The sequence below is a fragment of the Dipteris shenzhenensis genome, chromosome 17, assembly GCF_047967505.1.
Source record: "Dipteris shenzhenensis isolate YYH24624 ecotype China chromosome 17, Dip_SZ_1.0, whole genome shotgun sequence".
NCBI classification, from domain to species: domain Eukaryota; kingdom Viridiplantae; phylum Streptophyta; class Polypodiopsida; order Gleicheniales; family Dipteridaceae; genus Dipteris; species Dipteris shenzhenensis.
The window spans coordinates 9251159-9277053 of record NC_141612.1 but is presented as its reverse complement, the minus strand read 5'-3'; the positions used below and the strand labels follow the sequence as shown (position 1 = coordinate 9277053).

Here is a 25895-nt window from a genome sequence, read left to right as displayed (position 1 = left end):
TGTGGAACCGGTAATGAAAGAACCTCACGAGGGGCGGGCACACCCACAAAGAAGCCCTCACTCAGAGCACTGTGCACACAAGTACACTGTAGACACGAGATGCATATAATGCTAACAGCAGCTTCTTACTGTCCAAGATGTATGAAGTGATTGTACATGCCTCCGCTTTGCAGCTTCCTCTCCAAGCTTCCCACTCTTCACTACAAACGAGACGCCTAAGCGCATCTTTCGTTTGTGTCATCCTACAAGTTTAGGATAAGTTAAGAATCAAAATTTGAATACATAAGTATTAAGAATTGAAATGAACTCTCCATTGGCTAGCTAAAAAACGATGTTGACTTACCTTTGAAGAACAAGAAAGAGATAGCCAAATCTTGTCTTAGATGGCTTCACAAGATCATACTTGCATACTGCTCTGAAAAGAGCTAATGCAATGCTCTTTCTTGTTATGAACTTGATGATTTGGCTTGCTTTATTAAGAGTAGATTGCACCCAATCCAACTTGGCAATGTCCTCCATCATCAAGTTCATCGAGTGAGAAGCACATGGAGTCCAAACAATGCTTTTATAATCTCTCTCAACCAATTCTCCCATCTTGGCACAATTGGAGCCATTGTCAGTAATAATTTGGACCACATTTTGTGGCCCAACCTCCTCAATGGCATTTTTAATGTGTCCATAAATCCATTCCCCAGTGATACTCAAGCCAGGGGTGGAGGAATCAACTACACGAAGTAATGTAGTGCCAGCACAAGATGAGACCAAAATATTTATCATGTGGCGCCGCCGCTGGCCACATATGGCAAGTCACAAGAATCAAGATCCATAAGTAAATCATACATTTGTTGTTAATACTAAAATCAGCCACCACAAATCTTACCAAAGACTCAAGAGTCAAGAGTGAAGGATTGTACTTATAACTTACAGTGTCACTCCATCCATCTGACACGATGCTACAATCATATCGCTCCCAACAAGCTCTCAAACCCACAAGCTCCTCTTGAATCTACCTCACTTGGTTTGTCAAGTGGGTAGTTCTCAAGGACTCAGAATTTGCTGGTTGTAGACCTGTAGCTCCTACTGCGGCTGCTGCCACAAGTGCACGATGGAACTTTTGGTATGCTGGACATCGAGCTATGTTGAAAGCAAGGTTGCATTGATAGAAGAAATGATGCTCAGCTATTTGAGCCTCTTGCTTCAACTTTGGAGCAAAGCTAGCATCAAGGGTGATTTGGCGCCTTGGCAGCTCTCTTCCCCTCTTTCTTGTTGTTGCAGCCTTGAGATGAATATGGGAGGATGTTAGGATCCTCTCATGACCCACAGCAACACTAACAAAGCTTGATGAATGTGGAGAAGCCACAACATGCAAGGGAGCTTCATTTGCATTGACATTGGGTAAAGACTCACCAATGTTAGAAGACTCCGGGGTGATATGAACTTGGGAAGAAGCCCCAGTATTACTTTGAGAAGACACTTGAACTGAGGTTCTTGTTGAAGAAGAGGCCCCTCTTTTCAGCGCTTCACTTTCCTTGGCTTCTTGCACCTTCCCATCGATTATCTCAGAAGGCAAAGGTAGAAGGAGCAATGACCGGACCTCTTCAAACTTTGATGGCAATCCACCATGGGCCAAAAAAATACCTTCTGGAACATGAGTGCAGCCATGTGTTCCTTGTGCTCTCTCCCAAATGTAATGTGCCTTCACCCGGTTTTTTGCTCCTCGAATTGTTTCCCCACAATACTTGCAAACCACACATTTTGTGCCAGAAGTACCATATTTGCTAATGAGACCTGAATCTTGCCAAACATCACGCTGAGTGGGAGACTTGCGAGGAGGCATGATGGAGAAGGCCTTGAAATTTGGGAAGAAACAGAGAATTGGGGCAAATTGGACTGCTGCTCCTTGATCCAGGTGCTGCTCCTTGAGCAGAACCAAAAAACAGCAGCAACAAAGGGGATGGTGGGCAGGACTGTCGATGGCAGCAGGCCCTAGGCGTGGGAGTCGATTGCAGCCTGTTTGTCCAAGTCGTTGATAGCGTCGATGCTTGTGCAAGCAGCAGGTCGTTGATGGCGTCAGTTAGTGCAGGTCTCCCTTCTAGCCTCTAGGCCTTGTGTTAGTGGTGGCTAGCAGCAGCTAGCTTGAGCATTGCAAGCAGCCTGCACGTCAACGGAGTAGCGGCAGTGCTAGGCTCTAGCACATATGCTAGCCCAAGGGCCGATCCTCATGCTTCAAAGTCAATTATTCAACTTCAAGATAGATGAAAGAGAGTCAGCCCACGACTTCCTAGTGAAGGTGAAGATTCTCGGGAACCTGCTCGGAATAGTTGGTCACAATATGGACAGTAACCAATTAGCAATGATTTTAGTTTGTGTACTTTGGAACCCATCACGCCTCGCCCTTCACCTTAAGTGCACCAGGTTCTTGTGTTGCTGCCCCCTTCTTACAGACAGGTCCTTGTGTAGCTACCGCAACTCATCGCGCCTCGCCGTTCACCTTAAGTGCAGCAGGTTCTTGTGTTGCTGCCCTCTTCTTAGGGACAGGTTCTTGTTCAACTACCGCGACTCCTGCTACTGATTTCTGTAACATAATCACTCGAGGTTAAAACCATGTTTCCCGTGGTCTCACTTTTGTTGTGTTGATCTGTGAGGTCCCAACAGTATGTTTTTGTGTTGCTACCTCATTTTTAGAGGCTTAGGTTACTGATGTGGTCTGTGCTGTAGATGATGTAGAACGTCGCGTGGTATCATATGAAGACGTTGTGTGAAGATTTTTGAAAACCCCAAACTCGTCTGAACATATGTACATGTGTGATGTTCAACCTGTGTGTGTGCTTGCTGGCGTTCAATCAGATTTTGTGTGAGCAACTTTCGAGCACTTCATGGTATCCAGGGACGGGATGGTGTTCATCATATGTGGATGGTCAGTGGGCAATCAAATGCTAAATGACTGGTGGCATGCAATTGTGTGCACATAGTCAATGAATATGTGCTTAAGTGCCTTGGTGTGTGATTTGGGGGAAATGTCTTGAGAGTGGTAAAATGTCACTGATGAGGTGGCAAATAAAGCTAAGGTGGCCAAATTGATTTGGAAAGGAGCATGCATGCACGTGGCTACGTGATGAGGAAGAGAAAGCTCTCGACGACAAGCTGGCATGAACGGGAAGTAGAACGAGCTTGTGGAAGGATCGAAGGCAAGAAGGAGCTTCATATATAGGGGAGGCTCTTCTCGATGAAAAAAGGAGGAGGGAGGCGTGGTGAATTGAAAAGCACCGAACGGGAGGAGAGCAGGGGCCGTGAGTTGGTGAGGAGCTCGCTTGGGGATTCTGGGTTGATGGTGGCGTCAACTGCAGGCCAGGAGAGCTCACGGGAGTAACTTAGGCGACGAAGGGAGAGCTTGTTGATAGTGGTTGCAATAGTGAGCTGGAGATTAAGGAATCATGGGCTCACAGCACAGAAGGCGACAGGAGTTACGTGAGTAAGGGAGCAAGGAAGAGGGGAGCTGTGGCGACGCGATTACACGCTGCATGGTTCTGGAGATGAGCGGAAAAGATACGTAAAAGGAGAGACCTTGGCTACAAGGAGCTTTGGGATTTGGAGCGTCGTTGCTATGCAAGCCAGGGAGATCCTTGGATAATACGGGTGGTGTAACGAGAACGCAGCACGCGGACTGATGGATGGTGAAGGCTGTTGAGAGAGCTTTGTGAGCTCTGTGGGCGAAGGGAGGACCACAGATGAGGAGGACTTTGGGAGCTCATAGGGAGCGATGGAGGTCTCTTGTTCTGCGCGCTGGAGTATCTTGAGCGATAGAGAGAGCCGCTGGAAGGAAGAAGACGATGGTGGGCACGGGAGTTTTAAGCTTCTTGGCTGGCTGAGAACCTGAGCACGGAGTGGTGAGGAATTGCCAGGAGGCAGTATCCGACGGGATGGCAAGCAGCTGTTGTGGGAGCTCACAGTAGTAGGAGTTCCTTCGATAACTAGAAAGGAAGACCTTAGACGATAAAGGCTCGTAGGGGTGGTGAGAGAACTGTGAGCGACTAAAGGTCTTGGGAAGAAGCATGTTCGGTGGGCAGGAGGACTAAGGAAAGAGAGCTATTTGGGAGGCCAAAACGACTGTGGGAGGGTGTATACATCGGGTCCAAGAGAGAAGACTGATTGGGCTAGAAGCCTTCTGATAGAAGAGGTGGTCGCATGGGAAGAAGACAGATTTGTATGCAAGGAAGGCGGCAGTGATGACTCTGTTCACGTGATGGGAGTGGGATATCGAGTGCAGAGGCTTGGAGAACTCAAACGACAGAGGATGTTTGTGTTCAGAGAGAAAGCTTTGAGAAGCTGCTAGCAGTTAGTGTACCGATTGAAGGAGTGGGCTGAGAGAATGGGGTGGACAATCGTGTATAGAAGCTGGAGTACCTTGGTTTGAGAAAGCATGAGCTGCTGCAACAAGAATGTGGTTGAGCTTGCATGAGATTAAAGAGGCTGAAGTCTTTGCTTGAGGTGTCTTTTGTGTGGGCTTGTACATGGTTGACTATGAGCTATTGCTTAGTAAAATGGCGGGCTGCATCATTTCTGGTACTTGATGCTGATCTCGGGAAGACATGATAAGATGTCTGACTTCTGATTGTGGCCATTTTGTGGGTTGATGTCTTGAAGAGTCAAGAAGATAGTCTTCATGTACATCGTGGGTTGGATGCATTTGAAGCTGAATGTTTTCTAAGTTATTGAAGCAAGAAGTCCACTTGTCTTGAACTGTGTAGTCCACTGGGTTTTTTTCTGAAGTAGACTGGCTTCTGGAGGAAGTGTGGCCAGAGTGTGAGTTGTATCAGAAGGTATGTGTAGAGCAATGATGTTGTATGAATGCCTTTTGCCTTGTGATTGTGTTGTTCGGGTGTTTTAAACGTGGATGAGGGTGGCTGTGAAGGCGGGTTAGGCTCTACTCTTTTTATCCATCCAACGTGAGTACCTTGGGCACCCATATGAAGCTATTGCCTTGCTAGAATCCTTGAGGTTCCAATAGCCGCTTTGATACCCACTTGTAATGGCGCTTTTGCTAACCTTTTGTTGGTTGGTGTCGAACTGTTGCTCTTTGGGCATGCGTGAAATACTACCCGTAGAAAAACAACCAACAACACTCTCATTTTCTCTCCCTCTCTCTCTCTCTCTCTCTCTCAACAGAGACACTACGGCCCAGGACAATCGTCGGGTTGGACCCCCCCGAAGGTTTTTTTATTCATCAGAGAGTAATTGAGTACATCAGTTCAGTGTAGGAGCTGTACATAGATAATCCAAAACGTGAATGAATGAATCATTACATGAGCTCTCAGGCTCCCCTTCTTGGCAACAAGCCACTTTTCAATTTCTACACTACTTTCCTAATTACATGCCACTAAGGGCAACTCTGGAGTCTTTGAAGCACTTAGTCACTCGAACCGCCTCCTAGACTCTGATTAGGCTCTCGTAGCGCTAAGGAAAATAACTCTTCCTACAACAATTAATTAAAGCGCACCACCATGGCACCCATTAATTGTTAGCGCTTTGCATGCAAACAACACATTGTGGACTAGTTCTAGTCACGGTGGCGTCCCCACTGAATACATGTGCACACATAACAAATATAAAAAATATATATTTATTTATTCTCTCGTTGACCGAAGTCAACGCTCTTGATCATAATTAAGGGGCTTTGACCAAGGGTCGAGGCGCCTTAATTATAGCCAAGTCTCTCCAACCGAAGTTGGCACATCTTGGTTAACTGTGGTTAACTCTCTTGACGCATGCCAAGTCTCGTTGACCGAAGTCAATACTCTCTGACCGTAGTCAGCTCTGTAGTTCTTTGGTTAACCGTAGTTAACCCTCTTGGTAATAAACCAAGTCTCCCCGACCGAAGTCAAGTTTACTTGACCAGAGTCAAGTATCTTTGATCGTAGTCAATTCTTTGACCATTAAAAGAACTCTTTGACCATAATTAACAAATATAAAACTCTTTAATTATGATCAAATAAATGGTCAACTGTACTTTGACTTAGGATATTTACATTCTAGTGACATCCCCTGGACTTCTATTCAGTTGACCTCAACTGAAAAGCTTCCTTGTAAACATCCAAAAGCTGTGGATAATCGAATAACATGTCTTCGTCCATCCACTTGGCATCTAATGCCGTATAATTCTTGAATTTTACAAGATACCAGTAAAACTCCTTGCCCTGAGGGCCTTTGCATACAGTATGGTACACAATTTGCTCTGGCTGAAGGACCTCCTCCAGCTCATCCACTTCTGGTGGATCCTTTGATACTGGCTCTGTAGGCTCTGGCCCTTGGAATTTCTTTATAAGACTCACATGGAATGCATTGTGAATCCTCCAATGCTCTAGCAATGATAACATGTATGCAACCTCATTTATTCTTTCTGTAACCCTGAAAGGGCCATAGTATCTCCGAGATAACTTTGCATACACTTTTTGTTTGCCTTTAAACTTGCGGAGCCTAGCTTTTTCAAACTTCAAAAGTACCCAATCCCCTTCCTTGAGATCTAACTGTCTCCTATGCTTATCTGCAACTCTTTTATGTTTCTCTTGAGACCTTTCGATTGCTGTCCGGACTTGGCTGTAAGCTGTTTGGAGGTCTCTCACAAACTAATCAGCTGCAAATATTTCATCCTTGGTCCTCAGGATAGGTGGCAAAATCACCTTCCCATAAATGACCTCAAAGGGGGCTTTCCCTGTAGAGCTGTGTACTGTATTATTGTAAGCAAACTCTACCAATGGTAGGTACTTTTCCCAATCTGAACCTTGGTCACCCACGTAGCATTTCAGCATATCCAATGCTGTAGAATTTTCTACTTCACTTTGACCATCTGTCTGGGGATGGAAAGAAGAAGAAAAATTCAAATTTGTCCCCATGTTATCAAATAAAGCTCTCCAAAATAGACTGGTCATTCTGGGATCTCGATCACTGACAATGGGCTTAGGCATACCATGATGCTTAAAGAGTTGTGCCATGAAAAGCTTAGCCATATGATCTGCCTTTATGGTTTTGCGAATCGGAATGAAATGAGCTTGCTTGCTGAATCTATCAATGATAGTCCAAATCCCATCATTCCCTGACTTTGATCTTGGCAAATCAAAAATAAAGTCCATTGTAATACTTTCCCATGGTGCCTGAGGCACGGGAAGAGGCATAAGTAGGCTAGGTGCCTTCCGTCTATCATACTTCACTTTCTGACACATAAGGCATTCAATAAGAAACTGATGTATATCTTTCCGCATCCCTGGCCAAAAGAAATACCTCTCTAGTGCTAGAGTTGTTGCTGTAATTCCTCTATGTCCAGCATAGGGAGGTGCATGGCATTCCTCCAAAATCTTTTTCCTCATCTCCTGGGTGATGCATAGGCAGTCATCTTTCATTAGATACCCATCTCTCAGGGAATAGTGACTAGTGGACTGCCCCTCTTGCATTTGCTAATAAAATCTCGCCAAAATCTGCATCATTAGCATATTGTTCCCTCATGTCTTCCAGGTCCTGATGATAGGCAATAGTCACATTATTGACCTGGGGTCTTCGAGACAAGGCATCTGCCACTCTGTTCCGAATTCCTAGGGTATGGACAATCTGAAAATGATACATTGACAGAATGTTTGCCCATTTCATAAGCTTCTCGGGCTTCCAGGTCCTGATGATAGGCAATAGTCACATTATTGACCTGGGGTCTTCGAGACAAGGCATCTGCCACTCTGTTCCGAATTCCTGGGGTATGGACAATCTGAAAATGATACATTGACAGCATGTTTGCCCATTTCATATGCTTCTCAGAAAGCTTGGTCTGAGTCAAAAAGTATCTCAGACTTTGGTGATCTGTTTTAACAGTAAAATCTGCACCCAAAAGATAGTGCTTCCATGTATGGATGGCATGAATTACAGCCAATAACTCTCTCATAGATTCCCAAATATCTTTCAACATCACGCAATCTTTGGCTCTCATAGGCTACTACATGTCCATTCTGATGTAATGCAGCCCCAACACACTCTCCACAAGCATCGCAATCAACATCAAAAGGTTGATAAAGATCCGGGACTACAAGAATAGGCTCTGTAGTCAACTTCTCCTTGAGTGTATTGAATGCTTTCTTCTGTGATATTCCCCATGTGAAGGCTGCAGTTTTCTTAGTAAGGTCATGTAATGGAGCTACGATATCAGCAAAATGCCTGATAAATCTCCTATAATAGGAGCAAAGTCCCAAGAAACTACGGACTTCATGCACAGTTTTCAACTCAGGCCATTCTTGGATGGCTCAGATCTTTGCAAGATCCATCTGTATCCCATTCTTGGATATTATATGCCCTAGATAATGGATCTCTTCCAAGAAGAATTCACTTTTCTTGCTATTGGCAAAAAGTTGATGATTTCGAAGTGTTGGAAAGGTCACCTCCCCATCTGTAAGCCCCCAAATGAGGAGAGCGTGGGGGAGGAAGACCTAGGGCAGGATGTGCCCAAGAGGAAAAAAAGAGAGGGGGCTGCCACATGGGCAGCACCTCACATCAAAGAACATGGAAGGTACCCGGAGCTAGGATGGATCTGCATGGCGCTGACATCAGCAGTGTACGGAATTGTACGGCGCTAGAGAAAAGCCTGGCAGAGGGCAGAAGCAGCAGGACAAACAGGCGCTAACATGGCAGGTCAGGAGCGCAGGTGTACAGGGCTGCATGGGGCCTGGTAGAGCAGCAAATGGGGCTGCCAGTGGGCAGTGGCATGCCTTATATAGGCTGGGCCCCTGCCTTGATTGGAGGGCCAAAAGCCCTAGAAGTGTGGCCAAAGGGCCCTCGTTTTGTGAGCCCTTAAAGGGCTATTGTGGGGTAAAGGGCTGTTTTGGGGCAGACTGGTCGGCCCAAACAGACCAGCCAGTTGGCCCATTTAGGGCTGGCTGGTCGGTTAGTTCAGGGGCCTATAAAAGGAGAGGCTTGTGGCCTCACTTCAGTATCCAACAGCCAGCATTCCAGGAGGCAGAAAGGAGCAACAGGAAGCCACCCTCTGGACCTATATCCAGGAGGTGAGAGAGTGCTTGAAGGGCTGCAGACTTAGCCAGGAAGAGGCTGGACCTTGGCTGTCTTCTAGGGCAGCAAGGTGCTGAGATCGTCATCTTCTGGAGCAGCCATTCACAAGCAGGTTGGAGCAGTGGAACAGGGACCTATGTGCTGCAGACAAAGCTTGGCAGGGGCTGCCCACCTAGGCTGATTCACAGGCAGTAAGGTGGAGAAGAACACACTGGACGGAAAGTCTACAGACGCTCGAGGTGGAGCACGCGGGCTCGAGTCTAGAGATAGCCAGCTGATAGGAGAAGGACCTTGTGGTAAGATCAGAGGACCACACCATTGGTGGGACTCTGGATCTCTCTCTCTTGTATTGTGTCCATAGTTTTAGACAAAAATATATATTTTGGTGGTTTCTCTATCTGGCCGATTCATTGTCTATTGATGAGTCTGCACATCTATTGAATGCACATAAGTAAAGAAGTTTGTGATTCCACACCCCACACCCACACTGTGTGAGCTCCTGGGCATTACCATGAGTCTTCCGCTGTGTGTACCCTCTGTTAGATATTTTCTAACACAAAGTTCTTGAAATACCAAAGCAAGATGTTCCCTGTGCTCTTCTTCCGTCTTTGAAAAGACTAGGATATCATCAAAGAAAGTACCCGTGAAATGCCTGTACTTTCAGAAGATGCGATCCATCATTCTATTGATGTGGCTGGAGCATTTGTCAACCCAAAAGGCATCACTAAGTATTCATACAACCCGAATGTAGTGCGAAAAGCTGTCTTATGCACATCTTGTGGTTGTATCCTGACTTGATGATAGCCACTCTTCAAGTCTATCCTGCTGAAAACATTTGCTCCTTTGAGTTGGTCAAGCACATCATCTATGCGTGGTATCGGAAATCTATTTTTGATAGTCATCTTATTCAATGCACGATAATCAATCCACATTTAAAAAGAACCATCTTTCTTCTATACTAGAAGTATTGGTGAACAAAAAGAAGACAAGCTGGGCTGAATCAACCCTTTGGACAGCAAGTCCTGTACCTGAGTCATAATCTCCTCTCTCTGAGTCGCACTGACTCTATAAGGTGGTTTGTTTGGTGGCTCACTACCAAGCATTAACTCTATCTGATGATCTTCTGGTCTCTCTGGGGTAACTCCCTTGGCAAAGCATCGGAAAAGCAATCTTTAAAGCTTACAAGAAACTGAAATTTATCTTTGTCTACATCATTCATTTCAGCATGGATATCATTTTCTTTTTCTTTTACAAAAACCATGTGCGCAGAAATTGCAGACTTTATTGCTTTACCACATGTAACATCAGATAAAATGGGGATAGTCTCCCCTTTATTCCTGGCAACTAAACGCTGGTTTTTCCCCCTATGGATAAAACTCAGCACCCTCTCAGGGTATTCTATCGTCACTTCCTTTCGATGGAACCACGGTGTACCAAGTACAACATCATGCTGCTTGAGAGGAGAGATTAAAAAGTCCTCTTGATCTACATAGTTCTGCACATGGACACGAAGCTTTCCAATCAAAAGAGTAACTTGCACTGGATTCCCTTGAAACATTTGATCAGCGTCAAGAGCTCTGCCTAGCTCTTCAACTTTTATCCCTAATCTCAAGGCTAAATCTTCAGATATGAAATTGTATGTAGACCCTGGATCAAATAGGATTAATGCTTGCTGATCTCTTATCTTTCCCCATGATAGCAAAAGCTCTTTTTCTTTTGGGTCTGAGGTACTCCCCAAAACATCTGGGACTACTTCCACCATTGGCCTCGGTGGTACTTCTAGCTTTTTCTGCTCCTTAGAGCCCGAAGGCTTCTCAAGGCACTGGGCAGCTATATGTCCCTCTTTCCCACACTTGAAGCATTTCCCATCTCTGCGGAATTCAGCTATCTGTTCAGGAGTGAAAGGGAATTTGCCTTTGTATGACTTTGAAAACTGAGTACCCCTCGGCTTCCGAGGCTGAAACCCTTTCTTTTCAACCTTGGGATACTCTTTCTTTTCTAATTTTGAAAAATCAGCTTTCACATCCTGCATGCAAGGATAGTACTGTGGATGGATCTTGTAACGGCACCAGACTAGCTACTGAAGCTGAATGCATAAGGTCTTGAATGTTCTTTGCCCCCAAAGCATTTACTACTGCCTGGATTCTTAGACTGAGACCAGCTCTATACTTTCTCATTTGGGTTCCTTTGGAGATCTTTTTGAAAGGTGCAACCTGCAAATAAGCATCCCAAAACTTCTGGTTGTACACATCCACTGTATCTCCTGCATCCATATGCAAACTGTCCCAATCTTGAAGAACATGATCTCTAAACTGTTTAGGCATAAATTGCTGATAGAAGGCTTTCTTGAAGTCCCTCCACTTCTTTGGGGCTGACCCATCTATGGTTTGTGCACCCCACCATGCACTAGCTGTCGCTGTCAAGTGCAAACTGACCATTCTTAACTTGGAGGATTCTGAAAACTTTTCTGTACCGAACACAGCACCAAACTCCCTGATGAAGTGCAATGCTTTGTCTGTATGACCATATTGTCCATTATAGGTCATAAACTTGACAGATTTACCTCCCTCTTTGAATTCCTTCGTCTTTCTGGAAGACTTACTCTTCCTAGATCGCCATCTGCCCCGCATCTTTCTTCATGCAGGCGCCTTCCTGCTGCAGCATCCTTGCCTCCTACCAGGCCTTTACTAGCCCCATACAGCCACGTATGCATACCGTACCCTTCCATACTCCTGCGCCATCTGTTCTTGCTGGAAAACACTGCGCAATCAGGCTGCTGCAGGTCCCTGATGTCCACTATCTGCCCCATACATCAGGAGCTCCACGACTTGCCAGGTACCCTTCTTGTTAGCCCATTGGCCCTATCTGGATAGCTGCCCACATGGCAGCCTGTGTGCTGCGCATGTGGCAGCCTCTACCTTTTGTTGTGTCCTTCCCACATGGCAGCTCATACGCTGCCCATGTGGCAGCCCCAATATCCCCTGGTCTACCTCCCCCATGCTCTCCTCATATGGGGGCTTACAAATGGGGAGGTGACCTTTCCAACACGGAAATGTTGGCTATACCTCATGCTATACAAAAATGGCACCACTACGCTTATGGCAGTCATTTTAAAGTGAGGACTGACCATAGAACACTCAAATATTTCCTCTCCCAAACTAATCTCTCTCCCAAGCAAAGGATGTGGTTATCCTATGTGCTGCCCATGTGGCAGCCTCAACCTTTTGCTGTGTGCTGCCCACATGGAAGCTCATGTGCTGCCCATGTGGCAGCCCCAATATCCCCTGGTCTACCTCCCCCAATCTCTCCTCATATGGGGGCTTACAGATGGGGAGGTGACCTTTCCAACACGGAAATGTTGGCTATACCTCATGCTATACAAAAATGGCACCACTATGCTTATGGCAGCCATTTTAAAGTGAGGACTGACCATAGACCACTCATATATTTCCTCTCCCAAACTAATCTCTCTCCCAAGCAAAGGAGGTTGGTTATCTATCATCCAAAACTATGATTTTGACATTGAATGTAAGGCAGGGAAAGAGAACATAGTGGCTGATTCTTTATCAAGGATGTGGGCTTGTACTCTCAGCTCTATTACTGAAGTTTACAAAGAATGGATTCATGGCATTCAAGAGGAGTACTTTGAAACACCTGCAGGGTACAAACTATATAATGGCCTGTTATGGTACAAAGGAAGAATCTACCTTGTGGAAAACTCCACTTATAAGCAGCTGGTTATGCAGGAAATGCATTCTTCTCCCTTAGCTGGACATCATGGTCTGTTTAAAACCTGTGAAAGGATAACGCAAAGCTTTATTTGGAAAGGGATATGGAAAGATATATTCAAGTTTGCAAGCCTTGTCAACAAAACAGAGAGTTGAATCTTAGGCCTGCATGGTTGCTTCAACCTCTCCCTATACCAGATGGTAAGTCGACTCATATATCCATCGATTTCATAACTGCCTACCTGTCACATCTAAGGAATGGAACATCATATTTGTTGTGGTCAACAGACTTCTAAATCAGCTCATTTCATTCCTACCAAGACACAGTATTCAGCACCCATGGTGGCTACCCAGTTTCTGGAGCAAGTGTTAAATTGCATCGACTGCCACAGGAGATAGTGACCGTGCTGCAAAATTCATGGGATAGTTTTGGCAGCAACTATTCACAGCAATGGGCACTCAAATCACTCCTAGTACAGCACACCACCCCCAAACTGATGGACAAACAGAGAGGGTTAACAGGTGGCTAGAAGAGCATCTCAGGCATTATTGTTTTAATACTCAGTCCATGGGACAAATGGTTACATTTGGCTGAATTTTGTTACAACAGCACCAAACATCTTCAATTGGGATGAGCCCATTTGAGGCTTTGTATGGTTACAAGGTGCATATTCCCTCAACTGTTTTTGATGCAGCTATGACTAGTCAACAAGCCATTGATGACTTAGCTCATGTGTCTATTATTCTCCAGCAGTGCAAGGACAACATGGTCAAGGCACAAGCATGCATGAAGGAAAATGCAGATGAGCATTGTAGGGAGCTGTCATTTGAAGAAGGAGACTATGTCTTCCTAAGGCTTCAAAAGGCCGGACATACTTCCTTGAAGGGGAACACCAATATTAAATTGGCTCATCATTATTATGGTCCTTATAAGGTGCTTCAGAAAGTTGGTAATTTAGCCTACAAGTTGGAACTACCTCCTTCAGCAAGATTTCACGATGCTTTTCATGTTTCCCTCTTGAAGAAATATTTGGGTCCCATAGACCAGGCTATGGAGGAGCTTCCACCCATTGATGAGGAGGGTCAAATGCAGTATATGTTGGAAAGGTCACCTCCCCATCTGTAAGCCCCCATATGAGGAGAGCATGGGGGGGGTGAACCTAGGGTTTGAGTGTCTGTCACATGGGCATCTGATTGGATGCCATGTGGGCAAGAATCATAGAGATGGTGGGTACCTGGAGCTAGGATGGATCTGCAGTAGCAACAGGCGAAGCAGTAGCCAGCACAAGGAACCCGTACGGCGCAGTACACGTGGCTGGGAAGAGGGCCTGGCAGAGGCACAGACATGGCACGGAGTGCAGGCCCAGATCTGCAGCAAGGAATGTGACTATCAGTGGGCAGGTGGCAGGCCTTTTATAGGCTGCATATTTGCCTTGAAAGGAGGGCCAAAGGCCCTGGAAGTTTGGGCCAGAAAACCCTGGCTTGTGTGCCTTATAGGGCTGGACCAGCTACAGACTGGTCGGCCAGTCTGTAACAGGCTGGTCGGTTTTTATCAGCCCCCCTTGGGGCCTATATAAGGAGGCCATTCAGGCCTCATTTCAGCATCATCTGGAGCAGCAATTTCACCAGCAGAAGGAGCAGCAGCAGGGCTACCTTTGGGCCTACAGTCAGGAGGAGAAAGAAGTGCCTTGTGCTGCAGACTTAGCTTGCAGGAAGCTGCCCACCTAGACTGGTTTCCAGACAGCAAGGTGGAGAAGATCATTCTAGACGGAAAGTCTACTCACGCTCAAGGTGGAGCACGCGGACTCTAGTCTAGAGATAGCCAGCAGATAGGAGAAGGACTTTTGTGGTAAGATCAGAGGACCACACCATTGGTGGGACTCTGGATCTGTCTCTTTTGTATTGTGTCCATAGTTGTGGACGGAAATATATTATTTGGTGGTTTCTCTATCTGGTTTGGTTCATTGTCTATTGATAAGTCTGCACACCTATTGAATGCACATAAGTAAAGAAGTTTGTGATTCCACACCCACACCGCACACTAAGTGAGCTCCTGGGCATTATTTCCGCTGCGTGTACCCTCTGTTGGGTATTTTCTAACAGTATATACCCGAGAAAATCATTGGATTTAGGGACATTATTCTGAGGAACAAGTCCTTTACTGAGTACTTCATCAAGTGGTAAGGATTACTAGATGAAGAATCCTCTTGGCAGCCAGCGTCTATAATAGATCAGTAGACATACTTACTCAGCTGATGCCTTGTTCAGTTATGATCAAATTTCTGGTGTATGGAGTTGCAGTGAATTCTTCCTATTCCACATATCTGCTGCAGTTCATTCTGTGTTGGTGTCAATTGGCTGCTGGATTCACTGTTTCCACCTGTTATGACCAGATATGCATTTCCTTTTCATTCCATGGTTGTAATCCCTTGATTCATTCACCCTTGCAAATTTGAGGGCAAATTTCAAAATTTGTTTCTGTAATCGTGTCATACAGAACGTTTCATTCAAATCTTGCAACCTTGTGTAGGAGGGTGCACATGCTTATCAAGGGCAAGAAGGATGGAGTCTTCTGCATCATTTATACTCTGCCATGGCTTCCAACTCGACTATACCAAATTTTGGTGAGGCTGGACACGAGGACGAGGTTAACTATCCGATTTCGAAAGACAACATTCGGGGCCATCTAGAGGCCAAGGAGGTATGGGAAGTGACAGAAGGAATAGAGCACATGCCTGTAGATGTCAGGGAGGTTAGGGTACTGACAAGGTATGTTAAGATGGAGTGAAACCTCAAGGATGCAATTGCGCTCTCCATGATTATAGGAATGATTCGGTAATTTCTCATATTCATTAGCAGATACAGCAACATGATGAAAGGGAGATTTGACACAGAAAGTTAGCATTCGACAAGGTTAGGGTACTGACAAGATCTGTTAGGTGAAGGAGTGAAAACTCAAAGATGCAGTTGCACTCTCCATGTTTACAGGAATGGTCCGGCAATTTCCTATATTCATTAGCAGATACAACACACGATGCAGGGACGATTTCAAAGTATCTCTATGTAACCAAGAATATCTGGAGGATCATTGCACTCTAGAATCGATTGGTCACCATCATGATGGAGGGAGGGCAGTCAGCACATGACTACGTTGTCAAAGTGAAGGTTCTCGTGAATCAACTCGTACCGATTGGTCGTAAGGTGGACGGTAGCCAATTGGCCTTGCTTATGATTAGTAAGCTTCCAAGGAGCTATGAAGGATTTACAACTATGATCACTCCTAGAGAATGATCTGAATCTGAAAAGATAGCAAGATGGGGTCAATCGAGTATGCATGCACCCCCTCCGTGAGCCAAGACGCCATCCCCCAAGCGAAGTAGTTCCCGCTGCGTACTCGCCACTATCCTCAGAACTGCTGACCAAACCGCCGGGCATCCCCAAAGGCAGTGACGAATCATCTCTATCACGCCGACTATACAACAATGGCATCTGCCATCCACCCTCGTCTGCTCCGACTAGGGGTCAAAGGGTAAGCCCCCGTGTGCTACCAAACGAAGAAATAGGAAATCTTCTGTGGTCGGAAGCTGGACCAGAGGCGTCACCAGAACCGGAGAATGATCTCCCTGGGGACCTAGGTGATAAGTTTATGAGACTATTTTAACAACTTTTCTTCACAGCTCTGAGCACAAAACTCTGTCAGCACACCAAATTCTTCTCGGACAAAGGGACAGCCAGAAGAAATTAATAAACTGATGATAGACTATATATATCTAGATGAATCCAGAACAAGCCCAAACCCATCCTCTGAAAACATAACACATACTGCAGTTTCAATCTCGTGACAAGGTGGAGAACCATAGACTCCATCACACATGGCAGGCATAAACTTAGCATCCCTGAATGCATCACCTGATCGATGAACTGCCGAGCAAAATGAGACGCTATCATGTATTTCAAGAGTTGAGTCTTATGGCATATTTCAAAGATAGTCTATCATCAAAGATGTCATAAACTCAAGATAGTCTATCATCAAAGATGTTGTAAACTCTTCTCCAAGATATGGACAGTCTCAGAAAACTAATCAACTCTTCGAAAATTGTGGTAAATCTAAAACTCTTGAGATATATGGCTTGGACTTGCAACATTTGGCATAAGGTTCCTGTCTGTTGAAATGAATGCCTTCAGCTCTGCAGACAAGGTTGTAACAAATTAGCAACCAAGAGATGGTTTGGAAAAAATGGAAGCTCTTTTGCAAGCTGCCAAAAACAATAAGCCAGATGCCCATGCCAAGCACAAGAGATAAGCCACAAGATTAGAAAGAGAGCTTTCCAGTTGGAGCTGCCAAAATCCACAATATATTTCATCTTCAAAGTTCAATGGCGAAACCACTTGTGGGTAAGAACTTGCAGCTTTTCTCAACGTTATCATCAAGGGTCACACCCTCTGTAAAAAAATGTCTTTGCAAATAAAGTCCACACAGAAAGCGCCTGCATGATACCAAGAACTAATGACAACCAAAGAGCATCACACAGACGCACAACTCTTTGGCAGGATGATGGACAGCATCTTCTCATAGGTAGTGCTCGTTTCAAAGAGCCACCAATTGCAATTTTGAGCCAAAATTGTTGGGATATCTCAAGGTGTATGCCCCAGGCACACCTTGGTGTATGCCCCAGGCACACCTTGGTTTCTATGTGTGTGTGTGTGCTAGAGGCACAGTTAGGTGCCCATAAGCACTGTTAGGTGGTAGATGCCACATAAGATGATTGTGAGATTCTAGGAGCTGATTGAGGAGATGATTATGGAGCTTAGGGGTCATCAGTGATGTCAGTGATCATGTAAGAGGTGCCTACATATGGACCTCACCTTTCTTCATTCCATAATCAAGCATTCTCATTTTGTGTTCACTTCATGCTTTCCCTTTAGTTCCTCAACATGGTATCAGAGCACTATGATCCTCCTTGAGCCCATTTGTGCCACATCATCTTCTTCTTCTTCTTCACCATTTCTTCCCAAAACTTGCTAGAGCTTGTTCTCCCTCGTCTTTCCGCCATTCTCCAAATTCTCTGAGCTGGAGATACCCCTCGTATGGGCAAACTTTCACCAGCAAGGAATTGAAGAAACATCGTTGTTGTTGGTCGCCATTCCCCGAAGATCGTCGAAACTCCCTTCTGCGTATTCTCTGTTTCTGCTCCACCTTTCTCCAATTCCTTTTAGAGAAAGCTTCTCCATACCTTGGACTATCTTGTGTTGAAATTTGAGCAGCAATGGTTGCATATTCGAGGAGAAAACGTGGAAAAACCAGTCGATCTTCAAGCTGCTAGCTATGGCGACGTGACGCGGCATTTCGCCCTTCCTCCTCAGTGGCTCCTCTGGTATATGAACTTTGTTTCTACCTAGAAAGCCCTGTTTTCTTTGCTCTAAAGAAGGAGATACAAGCCCTCCAAGTTCAGGCCTTTGTTTTGGACAGTTTTGACAAGGTTGTGAGTTTAATGCTATGTTAGGTGCTACTTTAGCATTTCTGATGTTTTAAAGTGATGAATAGCTTCAGTACAACTATGGCTACAGCTTTGCTTTAAGTTGCTATACCTGGATTTGCTTGGAATGCTTTCATTTAGCCACCTCTATGAAGCATGCAAGTGAAAACATCATTTTCATTATGTTTTGTAGTATGGAATTTGGTTGCAAGCCTTTGCTATTCTAAATGCTTGTATTTTGAAGCTCTTCAATTCTTTCTAGCCTTGTAAGAGAGTAGACACTGCCCATTCTGGGTTAGACCCTCTCATGGCTACCATCTTGAATATGGAAAGGCTTTCACACATGGCAGATTATTTTTGGTGCTAGCTCTCACATCTCAATATTGTCACTTAAGATTGCTTTCTTTGAATTGAAGATGGTTAGTGCCACTCCTCTGGCTGCCCATGTCAATCTTATGCGGAGTCTCATGACTCAACTTGCTTCTATCAACTCTCCAATTACTACAGATGATGCAATGGCAGTATTGCTCAAAAGTATGCCTGAAGATTATGATCATGTTGTTACCACTTTGAAAAATCTTCCTAATCCTAATTTTGAAGGTCTTATTTCTGCTCTTTAAGAAGAAGAAAGGCACATGGAACACCAGAGAGGCAATGACACAGCATACCAGAGAGGCAATGACACAGCCTATGCCATAAAATTTCAAAAGGACAAGTTTTCACCTTGCAAACATTGTGGGAAGACTAATCACCTCTCAAAAGACTGCTTCAAGATCAATCCATGCAAACACTGTGGCAAAAACAATCACCATGAAAAGTATTGTAAAGCAAAAAAGGAAGCAACTACAAAGTCAGAAACTGCCAATCTAGTCTCCACATGATGAAGATTATGCTTTTTGAACCATCTCCATATATGCTCCAGATCTCTCTTTTTATGTTGAGTCAACGTACTCAGCCTGGATAGTCCTCCAAAATGAATGAAATAAACTATTGTGTTCTTTGTAAACACCTCTGGTCACCATATGATGTAGGCCATGTGTATGCTCACCATATGATGTAGGCCATGTGTATGCTCCATGGTACCTCCTGCAGACATTGTGTGCATGTACATGCAGGGGAGATAACCATTGGAAGGTCTTATGTATCCCTTTTGTTTACCTCACACCCTTGGGAACCCTTGCTAGCATGAGATCCTAGCCATAGATTAATCCTTGACCACCATGAGATGGCATGAGAAACTATGAGACTAGATGAATCCTTGACATAGCCTGAGGCATTCCCTTGAGGGGGGGGTTGTTGGGATATCTCAAGGTGTATGCCCCAGGCACACCTTGGTTTCTATGTGTGTGTGTGTGTGCTAGAGGCACAATTAGGTGCCCATAAGCACTGTTAGGTGGTAGATGCCACATAGGATGATTGAGAGATTCTAGGAGCTGATTGAGGAGATGATTGTGGAGCTCAGACGTCATCAGTGATGTCAGTGATCATGTAAGAGGTGCCTACATATGGACCTCACCTTTCTTCATTCCATAATCAAGCATTCTCATTTTGTGTTCACTTCATGCTTTCCCTTTAGTTCCTCAACAAAAATGCTTTGGATATCTGTGGGGAATAGGAAAAGTAAGCCCACTTTAGCTTTCTAGGGGGTGCTGGAATGTGAGAGAGCTAAAAAGGAGCCCTATAACTCTACCCAATTTAATGAGATTCAAGCTCTCTTCTGCTTCCGCCTCACATCTCTATACCTTCTTCTCCTTTCCCTCCACTCCCTCTGTCGCTCAATCCTAAGATGTGTTGATCGTTTCAAAGAGCCACCGATTGCAAATTTGAGGCCAAAACTTTGGAGGTCTATGGCAAACAGGAGAAGTTAGCCAACTTAGGATTAGCTTGCTAGGGGATGTTGGAATGTGAGAGAACTGAAAAGGAGCTCTGCAAGACAACCCAATCTGATGGGAGTCCTATTCCGTAATATAGTTCAAGCTCTTTCTGCTTCTCACTCTCCCCTCCTTGCTTCCACTCCCTTTGTCACTCCATCCTCCCCATAACGTTATTGCACGTGAAACAACACTTATGTTGTTACCTCAAAGACAGCTCAGTTGCTAACTCGACCAATAGCTAGCTCATAAGGTGCTGAGGTCACCTTACTCATTCCTCTGTTGATATAACTTCTCACATGTATTGCTGCTGAAGCACAAGGCACAGCTTTGATTATTTACCAGTCTAGAATTTATATTTTGTAGCCTAGTATAAATAAGGGTATGTCTTTTGGGAACATAAACCAAACTCTATTCCAGTCTAGAATTTATATTTTGTAGCCTAGTATAAATAAGGGTATGTCTTTTGGGAACATAAACCAAACTCTGTTCCTTCTTCAAGTTTTTTTTGGTTCTGAGAGCAGGCTTTGTCGTGTGAGGCACTTACACCCACGAAGCATCTCATGTATATGGCATCCTTGGCTCATGCTTCTCGAGAGTCGAGAACCCTCAATATAAGCTTTTACCCTCGGAGGATGTTCCCAAAAGACCAAGCCCTTCGCACAAGTAGATCAAAAGGATTACGTGTTCAATTGCAGCGAATCGCCTATATCCTTCACACATAACCAACAACGCGAAAAGAAGAGCCACGGAGAAGAAAGAAAACTTATGAAGGATTAAAGCCTCCGAGACATTATTTTACTAGTTAGCGTGCTGGCCTACGAAGAAACATCCTGCTGCCTCCAACTCCCAAAGCGAAATTAAGGACAACTATCGCTTGTAGCACTGAAAAAAGGATCCACAGGCATTATTTATCGGAAGGAGAGATACCTGAGAGCCCCCGAGATCCTCAAATTGCTTAACTAGGCTTTCAACGAGCTTTTCAGCCATAGCCTCATCGTCCTGAGGTGTGTCCAATCCTTCCAAGGTCTGCCTCGTTTGCTGCGCGAGCTCGTCCAGTGTATCTGACAAATGCGTGCCGTCGGTAGAGGGAGTGTTCCCGGCATTCACCGCCTTTCCTTTAGTGGAATTTGTTTTTCTTCTGCCCGGCGCTAACGCAGGGAGGCCAAGGCCTAGACCCTGTCCCACAGTGGCCTTCCCAGAAGAAGTAGACGTAGCATTCGAGTTCGCCAGAAATTCCTGGGAAGGAGCTGTCTCTGCTACCCTGGAAAAAGATAGCAAAAGTTGATCAAAAATGTCGACGCAAAGGAGAACGTATAATCTGGCGGATAGGAGCGCACCTTTGATTGGGATGAAGCCCGTCAACGTTGCGGAAGTCGTCTAAAGCACCTGAAAGGCCATTGTGACGATATTACAGCCCGCACGATTCAGAAAACGAAGCAAATCAAAGGCGGTAGCAAGGCAGAAATCGACAGGGCATTCACAGGAAGTGGAAATCGATCGAAAAGGCAAAACGAAGTCCAAATTAAGTTCCGAGCGTCAGGGATGATTGAAGGGAAGGCGGAAAGATGAAAGGGACGGGGCGATGGGCAAAGGAGGGAGCAACCCACTGTCAAGGATGTCATCGAGATCATCGTGGTCCGCCATAGCCAAAGCTTCCGAAGCTCACAAACACAATCAGAAAGACAAACGTGGTATACAAGATAGATCCTCTGAGGAAATGCGGAACATTTACACCAGCTCCTCCTTTCCGAATTTCAGGAGTTAGGAAATCCCCACCGAGAGATCGAATACCGCAAACCCCCTCAACCCCCCAGTCCCATGAGCCGGTTTCATCTGTTTCCCAACCGGTGTTCGCGGCCGACAAGCGGCCGTCGATGGCGTGTGGCTTTGATGTGGCACACGATTTTGGCGATGTCGCATGGCGCAATTGGTCTTCTCAACGATTGGTCAATATCGTGGATGGTCGGCACGGCTAGATGGTTGGCTGACATGGCATGTGTCCTACAAGGAGTGGCATCACAAGCCATTGGTTTGTCGTAGGCTCGTGAGTGGGAATGTCCATGAGCAAAATGATGAGTAGTCGAAAAAAGTGCATCATGGTGACCACGACTGTTGGATCCGGGACCAAGGCAAAAGTAGTGTTGAATTCTTCCATCTGAGCTACCAAGGCATAAGAGGATCCCAATTCAGGAAAATTGAGCTTTGTCTGCAATATTCGAATTTGATGCTTGCATCTTCTCAAAATCTAGCCAAGACCATATTTGACACAACTGGATGGACACAGCAGTCGACATTGACTGGGTAGTAGGTATGCCAAATTGCCTCGTGCTTCAAAAACGAAACTCTCCATTGAGGCTGAAATCCTACTGTTATGCATGTAATAGGCACCTGGGTGGGGTCTAGTTGTCGGTATCTCCTCTTGTGCTTCTAAGATTTTCCCCCCTCCAATTTTGGAAGCTCCTCCCGATCAGCTTGGTCAGCAGGGCACAGACTTCCATAATGTCTTTTCGATTGAGGTGGAAGCTATGGACCTTACCCTTCCAATGGTTTATGTCTGCCACATCATCGACAGCCTTGAATGAGGTGATGGCCTCGTACCAAGTGTCGTGGTCGGGTGTGCGCTCTTGAGGTTGCTCCTCTTCTGTGTGGGGGTGCTCATTGACTTCTTCGTGATCCTCCTCCTCATAAGGACCTTCGATATCCGAGAAGAGCATGGGCTTAAGAATTTTATACCAAGTGTTGTTATCCATGTCTTCTATTTCCTCTGACTCGAGCGATTGCTCCTGAGTGTTGGTGGTGGGTGGTGTGGTGGTGTGCTGTGTAAGAAAACAATACAACGTCTGTGCTCAACAGATAACAGGATCTCATATGCAAGAAAGAAAAGCAGATAGTATGGAGAATCAAAATTTTGATTACTGTAAAACTGATACAATAGATGGCGCTGCCTCCCAGTCGTGCGCTCCTGTGTGAGAAGCTTCGATGGCGTGCTGGAAACAATAGAGGACGGAGGCTGGATGCTAAGGAATCAGGGTTGCTATAGCCAGTGATAAATATGGGCTTCACGGGCTTGCTCTTATATAGCCACCAGTCGTAGTTGGTTAGACCCCGAAATAGGCCATCGACCACACGTTAGAACCGCGGCGTAGAATAGAGCAACTTACCTACAGTTTTCGTTCGGCCTAGAGCCATCCGGGATTATCTAGGGCTCCAAACAGGCCCCGCAACCCGAGAGTAGGCTGCCTCGGGAAATCCTCCATCTACCCTCAGTGCGGTCAGCCATGGGATGCCTTCTCGCACTTGTATGTAGCCTAGTTGGCAGTGTGCCAACTCTATCTGAAGCCGTCCAGCCATCAGGCCACACATGGCCCCCATCTGGTGTCCAAACCAGGGCCTACCAGATAACCGAGCTACTCAAATGCCTTCTCCTCATATGAGGGGCTTACAAGTAGAGTTAGATGGTTCCCGAGTAGTTACACGAGAGTGGAGCATTGATATCTAACACCCCCCTCAATGTCCACCTGCAAGTGAACTTACTTTTTCGACCCAATGCCAAGTCGATGAAGATGCCTCTCCAGCAAGTCTCTTCCAAGAGCCTTCGTGTGTGTGAAGATGTGCGCAGCATTCTCTGTAGTCGGACAGTACACCAAATCGACCTCTCCATCCATGATGAGCTTGCATACAAAGTGATATTGAATCTCAATGTGTTTTGTGCGAGCGTGATACACCGGGTTCTTGGCAATTGCCATGCAACTCTGATTGTCACATGATAACTGCGTAGGCTTGTTCTGCACTGCACCCATGTCCCCTAAAATCCTCCTTAACCACACTGCCTCACAAGAAGCAAAACATGTTGATTTGTACTCAGCCTCGGTAGAAGAAAGAGCAACTGTGGGTTGCTTCTTGCTGACCCATGACACAACTCCAGATCCAAGTGAGAAACAGTAACCTGTCACTGATCTCCTGCTGTCCACGTCTCCCGCCCAATCCGAGTCACAGAATCCGGTCAAGGTGTTGCCCTTGGTATAGGTGATGCCATAATCAAGTGTGCCTTTGATGTATTTCAGCACCCGCATCCCTGCCCTCCAATGGTTCTCCCCGGGCTTATTGGAAAACCTGCTTAGTACACCAGTTGCAAAATTGATGTCCTGCCGTGTGTTGCACAAGTAAATCAAACTGCCCACAAGCCTTCTGTACTTCGCTTCGTCCACCAGTGGTGATGAATCCTCGTTTGAGAGCTTCACGTCAACCTCCATAGGAGTGCCAACTGTCTTACACTCAACCATGCCAAATGCCTTCAGTATCTCTCCACCATACTTCAGCTATGAAATGAAGATCTGTTTAGGCTCTTGCCAAACTTCAATCCCCAAACAGAAATACATCAGTCCAAGGTCTATCATTTCAAACTCTCTTCCTAGCAAATGCTTTGTCTGCGAGATCTTTTCCTCATGGTTCCCTGTTATGACAAGGTCGTCCACATAAAGGACCACGATCATACACCTGTCTCCTTCTCTGTAGATATACAAATTTGCATTAGATGGGCTCCTCCTGAACTTGTTTTGCAAAAAGTAGGCATCAATCCGCTGGTACCATGCTCATGGGGCCTGTTTCAGCTCGTAAAGTGCCTTCTTCAGTTTACAGACTTTACCTTCTGAACCGGGGATCATAAAACCTGGTGGTTGTTCCACGTATACCTCCTCCTTGAAATCTCCTTTCAGAAAGGCAGATTTTATATCCATCTGAAACATGGGCCAACTTTCCTATGCTGCTAAAGCCAAAACACTGCAAATTGTGGTTAGTCGAGCTGTGGGAGCAAAAGTATCCTGATAATTAAAACCATGTACATGTGCGAATCCTTTTGCCACGAGCCGAGCCTTGTACTTATCCAACGTGCTGTCGGACTTGTACTTGGTCTTGTACACCCACTTGGTGTTGATTACCTTGCATTTTGGTGGTCGATCCACAAGGTCCCAAGTGTTGTTCTTCATTATGGAGCCATACTCTGACTGCATAGCCTCCATCCACCTATCATCACCTTGTGCTTCTTCAAGACACTTGGGTTCTTCAGCACGGATCACCTCTGTCATCAAAGCGTAGTTCACCAAGTGTTCCTGCGCCCTTCTTTGCTCCTCTAATCTCTTGGACCGGCGGTGTTCGGATGATTCCTCCTCAATGGCTGGAGGTTCTCTGCCGTCCAAAAGCTGCTTTACCCACTTCGGGAATGGCCGTTGCCGTTGTGGTTCTGCAAGCTCTTCTTCCTCTTCTTTATCTTGAATCCTCCCAAGCGCTGTTGGGGGAGTTCGGTCTGCTGTTGGTGGTTGTGCTGGATGGATATCCTAGTCCTAGTTGTCTGGGAAGGAAGCATCCTCCTCCAATTGATGCGGCATTCTGAGAAGACCACATCGCGACTTACTATTACCTTCTTGGTAATAGGATTATAGAGATGATAACCCTTCACCTCTTCACTGTAGCCCAAGAAAATACGCTTCCGGCTCTTCGGTTCCCATTTGGTCCTACGAGCATCAGGGACATGCACAAAACAGTCACATCCAAAAACTCTGAAATGTGCAGCTGAAGGTTTCTTACCAGAAAAGGCCTGTAGTGAAGTCATCCCGTTCACAGCCTTTGTGTAGCTACGATTCAGAATGTAAACTGCCGTGTTACATGCTTCAACCCAGAAAGTCTTTGGCAAATTTTTCCCTTTCATCATACTCCTGCCCATTTCACAGATGATACGCATCTTGCGCTCTGCTACTCCATTTTGTTGTGATGTATGTGGC

General features: G+C 45.5%; 1 protein-coding gene across 1 annotated transcript in view; it reads right to left on the bottom strand.

Annotated features, from left to right (window-relative positions):
• The window catches only part of LOC147891644 (peroxisome biogenesis protein 19-1-like), a 38703-nt gene extending 16822 nt beyond the window's left edge, over positions 1–21881 (bottom strand). The window contains exons 1-3 of the mRNA XM_087388171.1: positions 21726–21881; positions 21456–21504; positions 21046–21379 (exon numbers count right to left, since the gene is read on the bottom strand). Coding sequence (XP_087244297.1) covers positions 21046–21379; positions 21456–21504; positions 21726–21762 — 420 coding nt within the window. The 5' untranslated portion in view covers positions 21763–21881. The remainder of the gene's footprint in view (positions 1–21045; positions 21380–21455; positions 21505–21725) is intronic.
• Positions 21882–25895: the final 4014 nt, after the last annotated feature.